The following is a 20,149-nucleotide window of genomic DNA, read 5'->3' on the forward strand; positions in this document are numbered from 1 at the left end:
TGATGTGGGTGAAAAGTAAGCATCTTTTCAAGGTGATGACGACCTTTCCTGGGAAGAAAGTGGGAAGCCTCAGAAATCCTATTAGACTGAGGCCAGACTTGTTTTATTGCCATCAGCACTATGGCACCTGCTGCCAATGATTGCCGCTCGCTTAATTCTATTTCTATTGTGAGAGCTGACTGCGGTGCGGGGACATTAAACTCAAATTTTAATCTCAACGCCACTGAGATAATAGCCGTGGAGGCACTGTCATCATAAGAGGAAATTACTGAAAGAAAAAGCCTGGATAATGCAAAAACAACAACTGCCGCGGGGGTCAAAGAAGAGAATGAACCCCGACGAGCTGATTGAAAGTTGCACGTAACAGTTTTTTTTTTTTTTTTTTAACTTGTATCTAAAATATCCCTTTGACTTGCATCACAGGGGCCATTCTTAAACCTTTTGCCGACAATGACCCGTAAATGAGTTGCTTTAAAAACAGGTACATTAGACCAAAGTACGGCAGCAACTGCAATTCAAATCTTAATGCAGCTTAATGATCTCGGTCAGTTATGGTCTGTGTGGAGGTGGGTAGTTTCCAGATACACGTATTTCTCTGAAAAAAAAAAAATGTTTTTTTAATAAACTATTCTCAAGTTAATCCCACTGTGTTGATGGGGCTTCTGTGTAGAAACTGAACTCACTGAAAGTCATTGAGCAACTACTGCGCTCGATATGCACTCTCAGTCAAGTTGTTACCCGAAGAATAACTCTGACATACATTTGTGATAAACTACCAGCAGGTTTAACTGGGTTGTAATGTTTAAGCACTCCACCCGCCTCTGGGAGATTGCATGCTCTCCCGGTGTTGGCATGGGTTTCCTCCAGGTGCTCCAGTTTTCTCCCACCTCCAAAGATGCAGGGTATGCTAGTTGGAAAAATTGCCTATAAATGGTGAGGGAGTGAGTGTGTGTGTGTGTGTGTGTCCCGAATATTGCCTGCCATCCTAATTGTTTACCCATCTTACTCCCATTGCAAGCTGGGATAGGCTTAAACACCTCACACACCTGCACCCTGAGCGATCGGCTCTCTCCAGGTCCACTCAGCATCATGCACAATTAGACAAATCAGAGTGTAATTGTGAAACACAAGAAAATCTGAAACTAATTCAAGGAAATATCAATTCAACACCATTGAAACGTCACCAATGACACGCTCGCTCTTTGTGTAACAAATAATCGGACCTGTAATAACACTGGAGACGATCACTGGAACCTGAGCTGATCCCTCGTGTCTTGGCCGTTTGGCTCATGAGAAGAAAGACATTTCCAATTCTGTTTAAGGGTCCCATACGTTTAAAAGGACGTCGCGGTGTGAATTCGATTAAAACAGTTCATCAACAGAAATATATTTTTTAATGAGTTACAAATGACAAAATAAGGAAATACTGAATACCTTGTTTCAAAATGGGGAAAGAAAAATGAGAAATATAAGAACCAAGTCTCAACTCCAAGGATCAGCCGAGCAATACTCTACATTCTTAAGAAAATACATTGCTTTGTTTTATTCAAAACATAACGTAAATCGTGCCATCTGCTCACACACCATCCTATAAATGATCTGAAATAATACCAAATTTACAGTATAATATTGGACCCTCAAAACCTGTTCCAGTGGGGGGGAAATAAATAAATAAATAAATCCCTAAATCCCGACCACACATCCTGAAAATAACTCGCGAGAGGGGAGACGGTGCCGGCTCAGTAATCCGTGCGAAAATACGTGTTGACTTTACCGACCGCCACGTGGACGGTGAGCTTGACGAGGAAGAAGTGCTTCTGCTCCTTCATCCACACCAGCTCCATGTTCACCTGGCCCTCCGAGTCCCGGTGCCCGATCCTGAAGCGCTCCCCGTCGTAGTCGTAGGAGACGGGGCCCCCGGCGTGCACCACGGTCACGGGAGAGCTGACGCACCAGAAGGGGTGCTGGAACTCATCCAGCAGGGTCACGCTCAGCAGGCAGCAGTTCTACCGAGACGAGGGGAAGACGTCAAGACACAAAACTGAATATGGAAGACACCACGCAGACACCTTGCTACTCACTAAGTCATCGACTTTTTCCCCCCAATTTTTGCGATTGTTTGATGAGGATTGTTGGACTGACACTCATTGATTGTTTTAACGACTGTAACTTCTGACCGAATCTAATTTCTTGAGATTTTATGAACGCAATTTCTTATACATCTGGTTAACACATCTAGAGACCTTTAACCTCAATGAGACTACCTGAGAAAACAAAGCTCGACAGAAAAGACACCTTTTTTTACCCTGTGAGGCTGGCGGGTGCTTCACTAACAATGGTTGAAATTCCAGTTGCGTACCTCTATCTGTCCAATATGCAGAACGCCTGTCGAGGCGTGAGGGGAGGGGCTCAAACATTTACTCACATCCGTATGTCATTTCATTTCTTAATAACATCGTATGAGTGAGAGTTATACCTCCACCGCGCCTTCCATCGCCTCACATTTCCAAGGCAGGGAGATGTCGCCCGACAGGGGCATGTGCTGGGAAGAGTTGGTCCTGCTGATGGCGACCAGTTTGACGAGCCCGTCGCGAATCTGATCTGTCAACGACATCACTGACGGGGTGAAGAAAAAGCTCTGGATTTCGGGCTGAAAACGGATTATCGGCGGAAAATGTTGAGCGTTTCATAAATTGGGAGTTAACGCCGCGCGTGGGTCGGAAAGATGGGGGGGAAACTCGCCGGAGTTAATCAAGCGCGCTCTATGTCAGCAGTGGTGGATGATATGATATGATTGACGTGATGTACTTTAGTTTCCACCGAGCGGAGACCAGACCGTCCGACCAGACCGAATAACGTCTCTCCAACGGAAAGGGGGATCCTCGAGATCTCACAAGTGTGTCAGCTGGATCACTTCATTCAGGGCATAAAGTCTACTGTATGTACGGCCACGAGAGAGCACCAGGCAGACGATGAAACATGATCATGGTCACCGTACGTAACTATGATTCAGTTGCTTGAATTAGTTAAGGCTGAAACTCGTCAGACAAGATAAAACACGCACACACACACACACACACACACACACACACACACACACACACACACACACACACACAAGACACCAACAGAACTTTGACTCCTGTTGAGAACAGTCACAAAAAACAACATTTACCTCTTCGGCAGAAGAGCTGAGGAAAATGTCCGGACATGATCTCGTTCAACGTGTCGTGGAGCATAATGTGTAGCGTGTATCCGTGGAGGCCGTACTCGGGGTCTACATCATCGAAAGGAGCGCGGTGCACCGGCTCAGAGTAGCTACTAGAGAAAAGGAGAAAAATTCAGCAAAATTTCATCGATATTATGGCATTATCCAAGCACTTAAAGAGGCACTATGATTTTCTGTGGGAATTTAATCTGTGACGATGTACTCTGACCAGTCACCAGTAGAGGGCGCTGTGTCCCCACTGTGTTGACCTAAGCGCCACATAAGAGGTTTCTCCACCTCACTACTCAAACAGCAGCAGCAGACTGCTTCTCCACCAGAGAGTTAGAAAAAAGGAAAGGTAGAAAAGATGATTCGACTTGTATGTATGGGAAACAGAAGCATTACTGATTGTATTTTCTTGTATATAAAAAAAATGGCAACATAAAAACAATGAATGAAAAACAACGAAAATAATTGCTATTCTCTACAGTAGGGCAACTTCTGTATGTAGGAAATTCATATCGGAAACGTGTTTTTAGCTTCATCAGAAACAACACTGCTGTAGATGCAAGTGGCACACGGCAGGTTTTTTCCTCAACTTTGCGGTTCTAAAACCCATTAATATTGTGAGGGGTTATCTACTGTAGTTTCTGCAGCGTGTGAGCTCTTTAAACCGTGATGGAGATAAAAGCATTGCACGGCAGTGGAAAAGGAATGGGAATGTAGCTGGCAGTCGATAACATCTCAGTTAAGCAGCCAACGCCGGAGGGTCAATGCGGTCGACCAGGAAACCTCCGCATCCAACAAGCAGTGCACCGAGCACTTTGAAACCCACTCCTGCAGCTTCACAAACACATCCAGTGAGATAGAGCAGGGACGCTCAGAGAGGAGGTACCGCTACTGGGTCTGGTACAGTGCTCATGTACTTGTACTTATACCCAAACCGGATACCGGTCCTTCTTGGTTAAATGTGATTCTGTTTAAATGAAGCAGCAAATAAAAAAAACGACACGTATATATTTTCTTTGATTATGACAAATAATAATCACATAAGGTCTTCAAAATCAGTGATTCTACCATTACCCTGAATTTCCCTCTGGGGATTAATAAATGAATTATCTTATTTGCAGGGACCGAAGATTTCTGTATTAGTATCGTACTCGGTATTTGCAAGTACCCAGGGACAACGGTATTCTGCATCCCAAACATACAGTTGTATTGTATTTAATTTATCGTATTTCTGCCAGTTATTAAATCAGGGTGTTCCAATTTAAGGGAGGGAAATAGACAGGGCTTCCTACGAAATGGAGGATCCAAGGAGACTCTTTTCCACCAGCTTGTGGAAGTGGAAACAGGCCGTGACAAAGGCGACCGAGTGCTGACCCTGTGGAATGAACCAAGGAGCAGTTCAGCTTCTTGCAAAGTGGAAAGAAACATGTTCAATCAACTTCTAAAACACAATGTACCGTATAATATTTAACGTGACTAATGACTCACCCTCCAGATGCCAATAATGAAGCCAGGCTGCAGAAGCACCAGTTTGACCAGTCTGTCTTTGCCGATGATTTGTGCGCCTTCAACGAGGGTCTCCATGTCAAAATTCCTCATGAGGGATCGCCAGCCAGGTCTGAGGAAGGGAAAACAGACAACAACTTTATACGACTGAGACGAGAGAGAGTGAAGGACGGAGAAAGGAAGAGAGAAAGGAGGACAGAGAAATGGAACGACTGCTCTTGTCACTGGAATAAACGTGGGCCTGGGATCCAGAATCTGTATGTATATTCAATTCCATATACAAAAGAGTTATTAGTAGTAACATATTTTGAAGCCGGCGCTCGGACCTCTGGAGGCTGGGGCAGTGCAGCGCCACCTTCTTGACGCTGTGCAGCTGAATGGTGGAGATCGCGTAGTAGTCGGGCCAGGAGCCGCGGCTCCAGCACGCGACGACGGACGAGTCGAAGAAGCGGAGCCGGGGCCCGTCGAACGTCCTCTCTCGCCCGAGCTGCTCGGATATGGTCAGCTCCCACGAAACCTGCACGTGTCTTGAAAGAAACGACTTCGGCAATGCCTATATTTGTTTTTACTTGACATAGTCAATTACTGAATATGGCCCAACCTCTGTCTTAATAAAATAACATGGAGTTCAGTATCCTTTACTTCCAGTTGTTTTCCTATTGTGCGTGTGGTGGGGCATAACTTTTAATTTACAATGAGCCGATATGCAGCAGCTAAAGTAAGACTGCACTGGTTGTGATGAATCTCTTGATCTATTTGTGTCCAATATGTGATTTGTTGGGGGGGGGTCCCTACTGTGCGCCCCTAGTTTCGCTGCAGAAATCAATTAAGCAGCTGAAATCAAACAAAAAAGAAAATAAAATGAAGCAGACCGGGAGGCCCCAGGTGACCCGTGGGAATTCACTCCCCGATATTCTGTACGTCTGATGCCTCGTGAAATGATTATTACGGGGGGGGGGGGGTAAAACGCATCCTCCCGTGTCTCTCTAACAGACAAACCCCCGCGGGGACATGTCTGGTTCGCTCGTTGTGTTCCACAGCCTCAGCGAGGAACACGATTATTTCCACTTTCTCCCCGGCACCACGGCGACTGCCGCAGAACTCAAAATTGAGTGCCACGAAACCTCTAATCAGGGGTTAGATAAACACGGCAGAGATGGCGCGGGAGCTTTCTGCTGTCTGCCGGCGCCGGCACCCCCCCGCCCCCAGCCCCCACCACAGAGCGCGCATCGCGCTGAAACACGGACCTCCTCGCTCACCTTTAATAAGAAAGTGTCATTAAGTGGGAGAGGGTGAAAAACAAAGCTCGCTCTGTTAATGATCGCCGGGCGGCTGGCGGATTACCTCCCGGCTCGAGCGCTTAAACAGCGATAGCGCTCAGGTCAAATACCTGCAAGTTACTCGCCGCTGAATTCCAGAAACAAAAAAAAAAAAGAAATCCCCAGTGATAAGAGTGCGAGGTGAAAAAACTGGTTATCACGAAAGGGGAATGGTGGACATGTGGGATATAAACCTAAAGCGTTGTTTGGCTGTTTCGCCGACATTAACACCTGTCCATTGAAAAAAAAAAAAGCCAAATAACCAGAGCGAAAAAATTCTACTCCGCAGCTGTAACGGACGTATGATCTGGAAGGGATTGTACCTTCCTTCAAATGAAGAGTTCACATAGTTCAATTCATACATCAGGCATATTCCAATTCCAGACCATCCGGCATGTGAAATACGACCGGCTACTGCGTACGCCCAACAACTTCAGCATCTGATCGTTTCAGTCGTGGTCGGGGACCTCAAATGACGCTTTTGGGCGTAGCCGCGCTTCTTACCGGAGGACACATTCGGTTTGGATGGGCAGCCCGGTGTAAGGGTTGATGGCTTGGAGCTCTTTTTTCCATTTGTCCACGTCGTAGCCGACTCTCATCTTGAAGTACAGCCTCTTCCAGTAGCGGGCACTCCGATCTTGCGGCTTGGCTGGCACGCCCGCCACGCCCGCCACGCCCGCCACGCCCTTAGGCTTCCATCCTTTTCTCTTTCCAATTTCTGAGAAGTACATTTTTTGCCAAATTGATCTGCGGGGGCGGGGGGGAAATGGAAGAAACAAAGAAACAAACATTATGCAATGACATAAAAAAAAAAAAACGTTGTGCCTTTAAGCTTATTCTTAACATGGGTCCAAGTCTCTTGTGTAATATCCTAAGCTGAAGATGAATGTGACTAGAGGAGAGCGTCACCAACAAGTGTTTAAAGTGGGTTATAATAACAACAGGTAAAGAGTTGTCAATATACACCATCACAAAGGTTTACAGGTGTAAACGGAGTCAAGTTTGCAATCCCTTGATACAGTATTTCGTGACAATTCATCGGCTATCCCCACCTGTGAAACAACAATCCGCATTACAACATATTCCTTAATGATATGGCACGTGAAGCGATTTCCCTAAATCTGCAGCATACAACAAGATATCATCTAATTATCGCACCGAGGAGACCTGCGTTTACAGACTTACTGGTCGTTGGCCAGCTGATGGAAGCGCTTGTTGACATGGCCGATGCAGAACAGAGAAGCGGCGTCCAGGTACGACAGAACTTTCAAAAGGATCTCGGATGGCAACCTAAGGGAGAAAACGGCGATTATGACGAAGCAACAAATCAACAAAAAAAACTAAATGCAAAAAAAAAATGTTGTCTCAGTTCTGTTAAAAAAAAAACCCAAAACAATCGGTTTAGGAAAGTGAGTCGTTAGATCTGCACTGTGTGAAATCCACTCTCTACCAGCAGCTTAGTATTCAATCATGTCCTTCAAGTTCAAAGTTTATCAACCCACCCCTCCACACAGCAGCTCTGCAGCCCGCCAGGTCTGGAAAATACTGCAGCAAATAGTGGGTGGAGCGGGTCTATGGGAGCTGTTTTGTTTGCTGTTTTTTAATCTCATAGCAATCAGGGAGCCAGGCCCGGAAAGAAACACAGCATGTTCAACACAGCCCCTGAGCATTATACAACACACCATTCTGTATTCCCTACCTGCTGAGTTGCACCGTTCTACTCACGCAACAAAATGTGGAAAAGTTAAAAAAATAATAATAATAATAATAATAATAATAATAAAATAAAAGTCACCGACCCGGCACGCAAACGGCACAAAAAAAAAGAATCACCCGCGCCCCTACCTCTCGGTACAGTCTGGACGCTGGGGTGCAGACGGTCGGGAAAAGCTGCTCTTGCTATTCGACCCCCTCGCTGCCGCCATGTGAGTCGGTTCGGCGGGGTTTGCGGGGCCACCCTCGGGTGAGGTTCGCTGCGACGTCGACTACGAAGGGGGGGAAAAAACGGGGGAAGGTAAAGCTGCTTGTTTGTTTGTGTGTTTGTTTGTTTGTGTTTGTTTGTTCACCTGTGAATAGTTGTGTCTACAGGGCGCGGCTTGGTGCCTCGGGACCGGAGCTGTTGGGGGGGGGGGGGGCTTCAGAAGAGCTGTCCGTGCCCTGTTGCCATGGTGAGGGGCGGCTCACGCCTCCGGAACGTACCGGATATCCGCTTCAACACCTCGTTTAAGATCAAATAAATCGAAAATAAAAATAAAAATAAAAGAAAAGAAAAGGACCCAAATACGTATATTTTACACATTTCTTCACAAAATAACGATTTTTATAAAATGTTTTTTTATTTTTTTATTTTTTTATTAACCTTTTTCTTTTTTTTTTTTGGGCCAAGGACGTAAATTGTACGCGTCTTTCACGTCTCAAATTTGCAAAATTGGTAGTTTCCTGAGTCGAAGTCCTATAGATGATTTTATTTTGGATAAAACGTTTTTTGAAAACAAAACAATTATATCAAATCCATGAGATTTGATGAAGAATTGACTCCACGGAATGATGGAAGGCCCTTCCACGTTCACATTCACAAACGTGTCATTTTCTGCCTGACGGTGGTTCAACAGGAAATGTACGACACCACAGCATCGCCTCCTCCGCTGCCTCCTCCCGTCGACCAGCGGAGGCGTGGGCCCGACGAGCTCCGTCACAACCCAATGCTGGTATCACATGAAGCTCCCACGTTTGTCAATTTACATATTAAAAAACATTTCTGGAGCAGTTGATTGCGTTCACGAGACAAAATTGTCCTCTGCTGGTTCCTTTCTTTCACCAGGATGCCAGGTATCTGAAGGATTTAAGAGGATTCAGATTTATATTTAATACAACACAGACAATGAATTATATTACATAATTATAGAACCCAGGATCGCGATTGTGGCGCCGCCCCTTGCGGCCGCCTGCGCAAGCACCGCGTGTCGACTACGCACATTTGAGAATTTTTCGTATTTTTCGAGCTTATAGAGCTTATTGTGCGTAATCACCGGGTGTCATGACATTTCACTGCATATATGTACGACCGTATGTGTGTGTATGTGACAAATAATCTCTTGAACTTCAACTTGAACTTGATTTGGCTAAAGTTAGCGGCCTGAAGTGGATTTTCGCTACGCAGCGGATTTTTTACGCTTTAAATCACAGATGTACCGCGTGGCTAACAGCCTGCCTCAGCTAACTCCCAAACCACACCTGGCAGTTAAGCGTGAAGCGAAAAATGTCTTGAGGAAACGCGCACACAAGAAGGTTTCGGCAAAAGAGGACATTGAGCCGGAATGAGCGGGGAACCGCCGCGAGTGACGGGGCCTAGAAATGAAAGGTTCGATTATTTGTTTGCATCCGGTTCCCGACAAGTGACTCAGGAAAAAGAGCCGATTTGATTCTAAAAATATTTTAAATTATTGCTTTTTAAGGAGGAATCAAACAACTATTTACAACATTTCAGCTTGGAAAACGGTGCTAAGTTATTTATTGAACGTAGCTCTAATATCAAAGACAATGAAAAAGGATTTAAACTACCAAGTATTTTGCTGAACCGATCGTCGTTACCTCCGGGCACCGAAAAATGTGCCCCGATGACTTCAATGAAAATAAATCAAAGTGAATGAAGGCGTTAAGGGAAAGCATTTCTCTGTGCCCTAACCAATGGTTCCAATGAGCAATATTCTGAGCTAATTGTCATTCAAAACAGTTTCCATCTAATTTCGATAGAGAGAGACAATACTGGCGGCAGGATTTTTTAAGAAGAAAAGTGTTGGTTTTTATTTGTGACGGTTATTTTATTTATGTATTCATTTACATTTCTTATAATCCCACACTGTCTAGGCTGGTGTGTAGAGCGGTGTCAGTGTTTTGGAAATGTCCCGTACCCTTTCCCTTAAAAAAAAAAAATAATAATAATAATAATAGCTTTGGGAACGTTTTCGGACGTGTCCCCATCACCCGCGGTGCTTGTTTCGTCGCGTAAGGAATCGGAGTAAAATAAAATAATCCACTTTGAAAAAATAAAAACATACAGTTGTGGCTCACTGATCACAGGGGGCCCCCATCACTGGCACGCCGTGGGCACAGCCGGTACCGTCAGAGAGGGAGCGATCTGGGCGCGGAGTCGCAGTTATTTCAAACGATGGAGTTGTGTTTACAATGATATATTGAACGGGGCAACTCTCTGTTTAGCCATCTTCAGAGTTAGTCAAGACATCCGCCTACATAACAATTATGGACGACATGACCGTAGCATTAAGCCTGGTTTTACCAACACAATGTCCTCGCCAGACTTCCCCTACTTTTACATGAAACGGCCATGGCATCCATGGATGCCACGGAAAGGAACATCGGCGGGCACTTGAAAAGCACTTTGGTAGAATCCTCTACAGCCGAGGTACCAAGTCGCAGCTCCCATTCGGCTGAAGGGCTACAGGCGGCCGAGGCAGAGCAAGTCGCTTCTCCTGCGAAACTGCAAGGCAGACAAGCATGAGGTCCAGGTTTTTTTTTTTTGCAAGGAAACCTAGCAACGGGAATGGCCGCATCCCACAACCAAACGAGATCAAGTTCAAGCCGAGGCAGAACGGAGACGGGGGCTGCCGTCCGAAACCTGGCATACGGCGGAGCGCGCAAAACAGGCGAAAGCGTTTTGAATGCGGCACGGGAAGCGGACACGGTGGAATGGAGCCAAAGAGAGGGGGGAACCTCGTGAGGCGGACATTCGGTCGGTTGACGAGGCTCCTCCTCCGAAGCATCCACGACGTCCTTTCTCCACAGCCCCTCAAAAGCCGAGCTGCGTGGATTATGCGAGTCCGGCAAACCCCGGAACGCATTCTGTCCTTCCAGCAGGACAGCGCCGACGGAGGACAAATCTCACCGACGAGGCGTCACTGAGACCGGAGGAAACTGAATAGAAAAGCAGGAAAATCCCGGGCGGAAGAAGACACATCGAATGTTTCAGGAGCGGAGAGTCCCCCCATAACAACCAATAAAAGTGACTCGCGACTAGACATTGCCCAAGGCCGGGACGTGAGGGCAGATGTCGGGGCCACCACTCACACTCCCGACGGACACCGCCGGACCTGTTGATCTGGGCCTCAGTAACCGAGTGTCTCATCGGGGCGGAGGTGACCGCCCCGTGTGGAGAACACATCGAGGAGTATTTCCGGGGGAAGCCACTGCTGGGCGAGAGCATTCAGAAAAGATATAAATCAAAGCCCTTTCCCATTCTCTCACGGGGAGGTCGGGCGTAATCAAGTGCATGGCTGGAACACGTAGATTCCGCGCGCTGCTGCCGCATCTCTGCGCACAGCGAGGTAAGCTGCTGGTAATCATGGCGCGAGGCGTTTCTACGGTGAAGCACATGTAGTGTGTGTATGAAGTGCTGTAGCCCCTATACTGCACAGTGATCGCACACAAATGACGGAACTGCAGGGTTTAGGATCCCCCTTTCTGATGGCATTTTAAAGTGAAGCTGCTCGAAACTGCTCACTGAAAGCTTATTTTTAATCGGTCTTTGGAGTAATGTCGTAGTTGTCGGTCCCGCCAAGTGTGCATCATTGATTTCAACCAACTTTATGAGACATATGGATGTCACCAGCAGGGAGTGGAAAAATAAACAGCAACAACATCTGAAATGCACAGTGAACTTGAGTTTATGAGTCAGGTCTATATTCAAGAAGAACGTGCAAGAATTCTGCAACTCAATACCATGTACAGGAATGAACCCGCAGCCTCCAGCGACACTACCAGGGTGATGGCAAAGTCTACTGCCTCTACAGATTTCCTCTGCTTCCTCTCGACAGTCTTGCTGATTCACTGTTCTATGTTCTCACCAACATTTGGGATTTAGGCGAGTGCTTCACAGACACACGGACACAGACGTAGGCAGGACAAAAAACGGCCGAGTGACCCGGCGGCGTTGGCGAAGGCAGGAATACGAGGTCTGTCGGAGCGAGGAGATGCCGTGGCCACGCAGGGCGGGTGGGAATGGACCTGCCGTTATTCCTACTTCACCTGCGTCGGCTCAAGGCAACATCCGAAACGATGCGGCGAGGAACGCTGCCGGAGGCCAGGTGAGTCAAACTCCGATAGGTGGGTGCGCTCTTTCTGGAAGCCCCCCTTTTTTCCGCGCGAGGCAAAAGGAAGGAGATTGACGACGGAAGACGGGCGCGCGGTATCTTTGGTTGATCGGGCGGACAAATTGGCGACCAATTTTTTTTATTTTGAAGGAAAATCGCAGAGCGGTCAGTTCGACGCGCCGGTGTACCTTTTCTCCGCCGCCGGCTGCAACGTTTCAGTGAATCTGCGACTCCACATCCGTCACATCCGTCCCGCGTTACGATTCAGAGTTGCTGACTCAGAATGGGAGTCGCTGTTCTCCAGGAGCAGATGTCAACATCGCCCAAAAATAAATAAATAAATACAAATAAACAAGAATAAAGATGTTCAAAGACGTGGAATCAAATATTTGGATACGCAAACAATAATACGGGTTACAGAAACATGAATACGAGAATGTAAAAAAAACGATATGTGTGACATAAGCAGAATCAGCTGTGTGCTGTGGAATGGTAATAATATAAACATTCGGCTTGCGCAGTTGAAGTGTTTCACATCACAAGGGTTTTATTGGCGTTAATAAGGCACGGCGCCTCAGTGCGCTCGCTGTTCCGCTTCAAACCATGTTTTGCAAACATCTCCGAGGTTGACGCGCGGTGAGCTTTGATGAGGCGCGTTCTTCCAGGTTGTTGATCATCGTTTAAAGACAGATGGCTTTATTGTGAGGGTGCATTAACGGAGGTAGTCGACACGCGAAGCGGCGCCCGGGCGCGCTCTAACAAATCACACTTTGTCTCTCCGCAAATTGATATTTTAGTTGCTACGGCCTCATAGAAAAACGTGGTTGGGAGGTGAAACGTTTCGGCAAAACAAGGTTTGAGGTTTGTATGTGCCTATGCACTGTGACACCAGACCGCAGCGAAGGTGCACGTGCGGGCGCTACGAAATGTACAGGGGAGGGAACATTCGACGGAGCGGCGAAATTGTGTCTCGAGTCGTGCGGCAAAATGGCTACCGGCGGGGCGGCTGCCACCGGTTGAACCCGAGCAAATGAGTTTCCAGAGTAATATCCCAGAGTCACGGGAATGGCTGATGGATGGGTTTCCCTGTTTTTTTTTTTTCCTACATTCACATTTTATTTAGAATTTGAACGCATGGGCAGGAGCACTTTGATCTCTGTGAAACCGTTCCGTAGTGTAGCTTTAAGGCTTACAAAGCGACAACTCACGGGCGTATACGCAGCGGTGCGCACGCACACACACACACACGCGCACACACACACACATACACACAGACACGCCCAGTTTATAGCGTCTAGTAAAGTCATTAAAGCTTAGTCTAACATGTAAGAACCCAGGTGTGGTGCTGTCTGCTGTAAATTATTTATCAGTTTGAAAATGTATTGCATATCAGGGAGTAGGGTCTCAGTTTCATACTAATAGGGCTGCAACCTCAAAAACTGATATTTCACTGCGCAAGCTAGAGGTCAGTGTGTTGCTGCTGCACAGCGTGGGAGGCACGATGCACCACGAAAAAAATAAATAAATGCAGCCTCCCTCTCTTCAAGATGTCTGTCACGTCTGATATGAGGGATATCCCGATTTCGTCTGAGACTGACCTCATTTGAGATATCCGAATGCATATTTAGGGTATAAAGCTTTACATAGAAGAAGAGAAAATGTACAGAAGAATACTGTAATTAGCAGAAGTGTGTAGTGGTCGGCCATAGACGTGACGTCAACTTAAGACAGTGAGCTAAAGCAACTCCACCTTGATCTTGGAGCCCTTCTCCTCCAAATGATAGTACTCAATCAGAGTAGTTAGTTAGTACGGTGTGTGGGTTAATGAAAGATTTGCTTGCGCATGCTACGGCAGCGAGGGGAAGTCTTCCTTCATCGTTCCGGCAGATGGCTCGCTTTGAGACCCATCACCCACCTCCCTGTTCCTGGGAGCCAGTAGGCTCTGTTTGCTGTCAGGCTAAATAACCGTAATGTTGTCAGTCTGGCCGATCAACTTGCCGGATGGATATGAAGACTGTCTCGGGGCGACGTCAGCCTGTAGTCTAGCAATGTCATGCCTTTCCCTTGCATGCCCTCTGTACTTGACATTTGATGATTTCTACAGCCGCGCGTCCTTCTGCAAGCCCGAGGTGAGCTGTGGCTCTTGGATACCTGATGTCACTCTTCTGCATGGCTCGTCAGTCAGCACTGACAGTGTGATTTTTGTCAAACGGGGTTGAGAAAGGGTGAGGGCGCGGGCGGACGTGTCGACCATTGTTCAGTCCAAAAATGATGACCTATTTCAGTACTGCGGGTTGGGGGAAAAGTCCATGTTGGTGATTCTCATGTTTGTCTTATAGCTTTCATCGCTCACTTGTTCAGATGGATAGTAGGCACAGCATCCTGTCGGTGCATAATTCATTAATATTAATGTATTCACCATCCTGGTACTAGCTCTGAATCTGAAAACCAGTGTGTTTTGATGCACGAAGGTTAGATATATGTCATACATGTCTCACATCTTCCCCTGGGTGGGTTGCTCTGTCAGAATATTCTCCTGAATATTATATTATAAGGTTAAGCTGTTAGAATTCAGCTAATTGGCGTTGCTTTAAGGAGAGCGAGCTCATTACATTACTACAATTATGTGAAACGACAAGACACACAGCAAATTATTTCATATTGCACATCAAGCCTATTAGCATTTCTTTAAGGGGAGTGACAGCCCATTCTCAGACCCTCAGACGTGTGAGACCAAGACTGCTCAACGTGGATCTTTAAAGGCTCATATCTCTGACAGAAATCGATTATTTGTTAACAACGGTTGAGTGGCAGTTCCTTCCGTGGGTTTACCCAGGCACTTTGGATGGGCTCGATGTGTTTGTTAAAATAATGCGCTGATCCCAAGAAAGGCGCAATCAGAGGAGCTGTGCACCCCCCCCCCGCCCCAAGTCATGCGTCGTGTGCATCGATATCAAAATCCACCAGTAGATGGCGCACAAACATCTATCTTCAACTCGAACGAAACCCTTCTTTGCTCCTCTCCGAACTCCTCCGATTCCTGTGAATTGGAATTCGAATATGAATGGAAAGCGAGGTCAGGCCTACCTGGCCGTCCCACCCTTCCCGCGTCGGATTAATCAGACACGATTAACACCGCACACGAAACCCATGGAATATCAATGGCGTGGCACGGGGAGACCCAACTATTGCGCTTGTTAATTGCTGCGGTAAACGAACTCGTGAACCCACGCTCGTGCTCTGAGCTGTGGGCTACCTGCGTGGAGTCTCGTCGCCGTGGTCACCCCCCTGCACCATGGGCGTGAATAACAGTCCTTCCAAAAGGAGCCAAGAGGAGGTTTCCTCTCTGCGCTCAGTTCAGTGTGGAAGCTGAGGACCGAGCAGCAGCAGCGGGATGGATCACGCAGGTAAGGTCCGGATGGACTTTTTGTTTTGGGTTTGTTTTTTGGGGTTTTTCTTTAAGCTACTAAGTGTTTTAATGAAAGAAAAGCACATTGAACAAATCATGCAATCAACGCAATATTATTTCAGTCCGCATTTAAATTGCTTTTTCAAAAACTTGAGCGACACTGCTGCAAAATGTGTCATACAACACACTAAGTTTTAGAGATTTCAACCATAAATGACTGATGATGAGTAACATTGCCACCATTTATACATGCGCTGCCTTTGGATTTTAAGGATGAAAATAAGTTAAAGGGGCTTATATTCCTACTCAAATAGCCCTCTCTCCTAAGGAAGCACTCTTTATTTCCTTTCTAAACCACCAGGAATCGCAAGCCCGGATGTGTGAAGACCCTCCTAAAACCAAGAACACCGTGCAGCGGGGAGGAGAGTTTCATTAAGTCCCGTCAGAGCTTGTTGGGGAGAGAGCGAGCGAGAGAGAGACCACCACAGAGAGAGGGAGAGCGAGAAAGGGGGGAGGGAGAGGGAGAGAGAGAGAGAGAGAGTGAGAGAAGGAGAGAGAGGGGGATAGAGGACCGAGCCTGGACCAGGTGATCCAGCACCAACCAAACCTCCAAGGGGGCTGCTGGGCTGCATCAGTGTTCGGTGCGGTTTGGACCATGGTGCCAGCGCGCTGCCCGGGACTGTGCGCCATGCCGGCGCTGAGCCTCCTCTTCCTCCTCGGGTGCGGCGTGGCCCTGTGCCTGGGCCAGAACGACACGGAGCCCATCGTGCTGGAGGGCAAGTGTCTGGTGGTGTGCGACTCGAACCCTTCCTCGGACGGAGCCGTCACCTCCTCGCTCGGTATCTCCGTGCGCTCCGCCGGCGCCAAGGTAGCGTTCTCCGCGGTGCGCGGCACCAACCACGAGCCCTCCGAGATGAGCAACACGTCCATGACCATCTATTTTGACCAGGTCAGGTATTATCCATTCACGACAGGAGCCACATTGAACTTGAATCTGTTATTTCATCGCTCCCACAGTTACGTAGTGCGTTGCAGCTCTGTGCGCTGCGTTGGTCTTTTATTGCGCTCACACCGCAATCATATCCATCCAATAACTTTGGAAAAAAAAATGTTGCGTCGATATTCACTGAGTGCGCGATCCTGGTGAATGTTAAGGATTAGGTGTTTCAAATTAACAGTATTGTTTGGTTGCTTTTAACATATAATGCGTGTTCTGTGCGTAATTGGCGCATTTTGGAAACGTGTCGCCGAATGAAATGACATTTGGTTTTGCATCTAAGCGTCGACGATCTTAAACTTGGAATAGTTTTCCTTGCATATGCTTTAGGACGGTTTGGTTTGATTTGATGACAAGTTTACACATGGATGTGCCAATTTCGCATTATTACGCGCAAAGTACGAGCCGTTTCCATCAGCGACACAAGGAAAGATATATATAAGAAGAGATGAGATGAGACAACATAAAATAGTACTTAATTAATCGCCACGGGGACGGGATAAATGTGATAAAAAAATGTGGTATTCCCGCTTTGGTACGCTGCTTTAGAGCATTTTAAACAATTTGACAGTGCAGGCGCATTGACAGTACCATCAAAAACAAGTGCGTGTGGAGGGCTGTTTTCTTAACACCGCGTCTTTATTTTCGGTGGTAGGTTTTAGTGAACATCGGCAACCATTTCGACCTGAAAGCAAGTGTTTTCCAGGCACCGAGGAGGGGGATCTACAGCTTCAGCTTCCACGTGGTGAAGGTCTACAACAGACAGACCATACAGGTGCGTAATGGCCGCTTCCGTCTCCACGGCCACTTCGGTCTCCATGCGTGCATGAATTCCCTTACCTGTGGAATCCAACGTGGCACTCAGAGAGACCTGTGGCTCCCTCCTTTAGGTGAACCTGATGCAGAACGACTACCCCGTTATTTCGGCGTTCGCCGGGGACCAGGACGTGACGCGGGAGGCGGCCAGCAACGGAGTGCTGCTGATGGTGGAGAGGGAGGACCGTGTGTACCTGAAGCTGGAGCGGGGCACCCTCATGGGAGGATGGAAATACTCCACTTTCTCGGGCTTTTTGGTCTTCCCTGTATAATCACAGGTCGAGGAAATCGGGGCAAAGACGCACGGGACCATTGCCATTTTATTTTGAACTGAGGAGAAAAAAACTGGTCTGCCAAGGAAGCCGACGAATATCTGTATCCGCACACACTATCTAGTCCAATATAAACGTTTCTCCTTGGGAGTTTCATCTATACATCGATTCATTAATCAATCAACTTGAACCCCGAACCGGATGGTTGAGATGTATTGAATATTTGGGATTTTTATCGCCTGGGAGAACAAACTTTGCCAACGTGGAAGGAGTGATGGATGATGGATGGACAAGGGGAAGAGATGTTGAGAGAAACTACTTGTGTCCTGGACAGGCTGAGTGTGTTAATGCTCTGTTTTCATGTTTGTATAGCCTTAAACAGTTTATGGTTTCCAGTCCAAGTGAGGTGTATGGAGCTATGGACATCATGGGGGAAAGTGCTTTTACGCCAAAAAGCATTTAATTTTTTTGCACGAATGGAAAGGTTTTCTTTTTTTCTTTTTATGTTCTGTGATGTCCGTCCCATGGTGTTGCGTTTGGATGCTGAACATATTGAAGCCAAAATGTACTGTAGGCCGCCTAACTATCCAGAGTTTATGAAAAGAGGAAAAAAAGGCGACATATTTCAGCCAATGGAGATGATTTAGAGCCCTTTTATTAAATGATATATCATTTATAAAGTACATATTCAGATTATTGTGTGTTCTATGACGTTGCTCACTAAATGTACATTGTGGAAATAATAGAAGAACCCCTCTATGTCCCGCTTAATAAAATATATTGTATTGTATAGGCTTATCACATTTATTCTTATGAGTTTTATGAGGGATAGAGTGACGATTTCTTTTTATTTTAAATTAAATTAAAGGAAACAGGCCCAACCTGCCAACAAAACACAGATTTAGCACAGATTTCATACAGAATCAGCACAGATTGAACAGGTTGTGTCGCTGTCCGTGGTGCTGAAACCCTGTCGCTCCAACTCACCGTGTCATTACGCAGTGCAGCAATTCAAAGTACACATTTATTTTCTTTTATGCATTTTTTTAATATTCTATAATGGTTGGAAGGACAACCGTCAAAGGATCAGATCAGTGATTATTTTTGCATCACTGATTTTAAAAAAAATCATTGGATTGGACTGGATAAACTTACTTAAATTATTTAATTTCTCAATTTCAAGTTGAGAAATATAGATTTATTTTTACAAATTCATGAAAACATATATTTTTTAAGTTGATCCAATGACTCATTTTTTCCGTGAACAAACATACAGGTATACTCTATAAGCTATACTCGTCATAATGATGTCGACAGAGGTTTCTTTTTTATCAAACATACAATCCTGATGTTAAACAATAACAGGAGAGCCCTTTAGGAGCTGCCCCCCTTCCCCCTTTTTGTCTTTATGTGCCTCACCCCTTTTGCCCCCGCCCCCCCCCCCCTCCTCAAAAAAAAATGAAAGAAAAATCACGGCCATTTCTATGCAGCAATGAACCCAACCTTGTATCCCAGTATTTAGATGTGTTGTTTAATGACTTTCACAGTGCTTTTGGGTCCTCCAAAATATGGCAAATGTGGTTAAGCAAATAAGCAAATTAACCCTGTCTCTATGCATTGAGTACAACGCTTCACTGGAGGTCATTTATTCATTCATCAAATCTATTTTACATCCAGTTTTAGGCTACAGTGAGATTCTCTTTTCCATATTGAATCTGATTTGTTTGCACAAAACAGGATGAAGCTGACAGGTTTACTGGAGGAGGATTTAGGTTATGTTAGAGTTTGTCGATGTTGCTGCTCAAGCTGATGGTCAGAGAAAAGAGAATTATGCATCCTTTCGGTCGGGGGTTCTTTTTGGATCCGCCAAATTCATTAATTTCTCTTATTCTCCGTGTTTTTTTTTAGCTCTGGTGACAGGAATCCAAAGGTTGAACCTCTTCAACTTCAACTGCACGGACCTATACGAAAGGCCCAGCTAGGGAAATCTCTGCACGTATTCGGGAAAAAAACCTCAAAAGAAAGTGAAATTCTGAAAAATGTATCCTGCATTTTAGTTTGTGTGCAATTTTTTATCTGAGCTGGGTTGCACAAGACGTAGACGGCCAAAGGGCATTTCAGTCCAACAGCTCGGTATCCTTGAAAACAACATTATTTTGACAGGAGAAATAGGGTTAGCTGTGACGGGGGGGTCCCTCCATCCAAGCTATAAATTGACATTGATTAAGTAGTGTTTTGTTGTCACATGGACTGAAGCCTAATTGAAAAACCTTTCTCCTCCGAATCAGGATGCACATTTGGCAGAGTTTTGTTTAGAATATTCAAATTTTGGTTTACAGGAATTAAAGAAATGAAGAAAAAAAATTGCCTGGAATCATATTGATTTCCACACTCATTAGAGCAGTTATAGAATTGGTTCTCTTTGTCCGTGTAACTCCCCAGAGAACGGAAGGAGACCCATACATACAAAATTGCCTCCTTTAACAAGAAAGACGGAGTGAACCCA

At 46.1% G+C, this 20,149-nt stretch overlaps 2 protein-coding genes across 2 annotated transcripts; one reads left to right on the forward strand and one right to left on the reverse strand.

Moving 5' to 3' along the window:
• Window positions 1–1,662: 1,662 nt before the first annotated feature.
• On the reverse strand, window positions 1,663–14,320 carry fbxo15 (F-box protein 15; the record flags this gene model as incomplete). The annotated part of the gene is made up of 11 exons (XM_080020391.1): window positions 1,663–2,006; window positions 2,477–2,601; window positions 3,176–3,321; window positions 4,510–4,592; window positions 4,706–4,835; window positions 5,050–5,250; window positions 6,547–6,789; window positions 7,228–7,332; window positions 10,114–10,180; window positions 11,128–11,246; window positions 14,301–14,320. 11 exons carry the CDS (start codon window positions 14,318–14,320, stop codon window positions 1,740–1,742), a joined length of 1,506 nt encoding a protein of 501 aa, XP_079876517.1. The 3' UTR covers window positions 1,663–1,739.
• A 1,893-nt stretch (window positions 14,321–16,213) lies between these two features.
• On the forward strand, window positions 16,214–17,643 carry cbln2b (cerebellin 2b precursor; the record flags this gene model as incomplete). Its single annotated transcript, XM_080019973.1, has 3 exons — window positions 16,214–16,507; window positions 17,211–17,330; window positions 17,446–17,643. 3 exons carry the CDS (start codon window positions 16,214–16,216, stop codon window positions 17,641–17,643), a joined length of 612 nt encoding a protein of 203 aa, XP_079876099.1.
• Between the last annotated feature and the right edge of the window lie 2,506 nt (window positions 17,644–20,149).

The sequence above is a fragment of the Zeus faber genome (genome assembly GCF_960531495.2).
Source record: "Zeus faber genome assembly, chromosome: 19".
NCBI classification, from domain to species: Eukaryota; Metazoa; Chordata; class Actinopteri; order Zeiformes; family Zeidae; genus Zeus; species Zeus faber.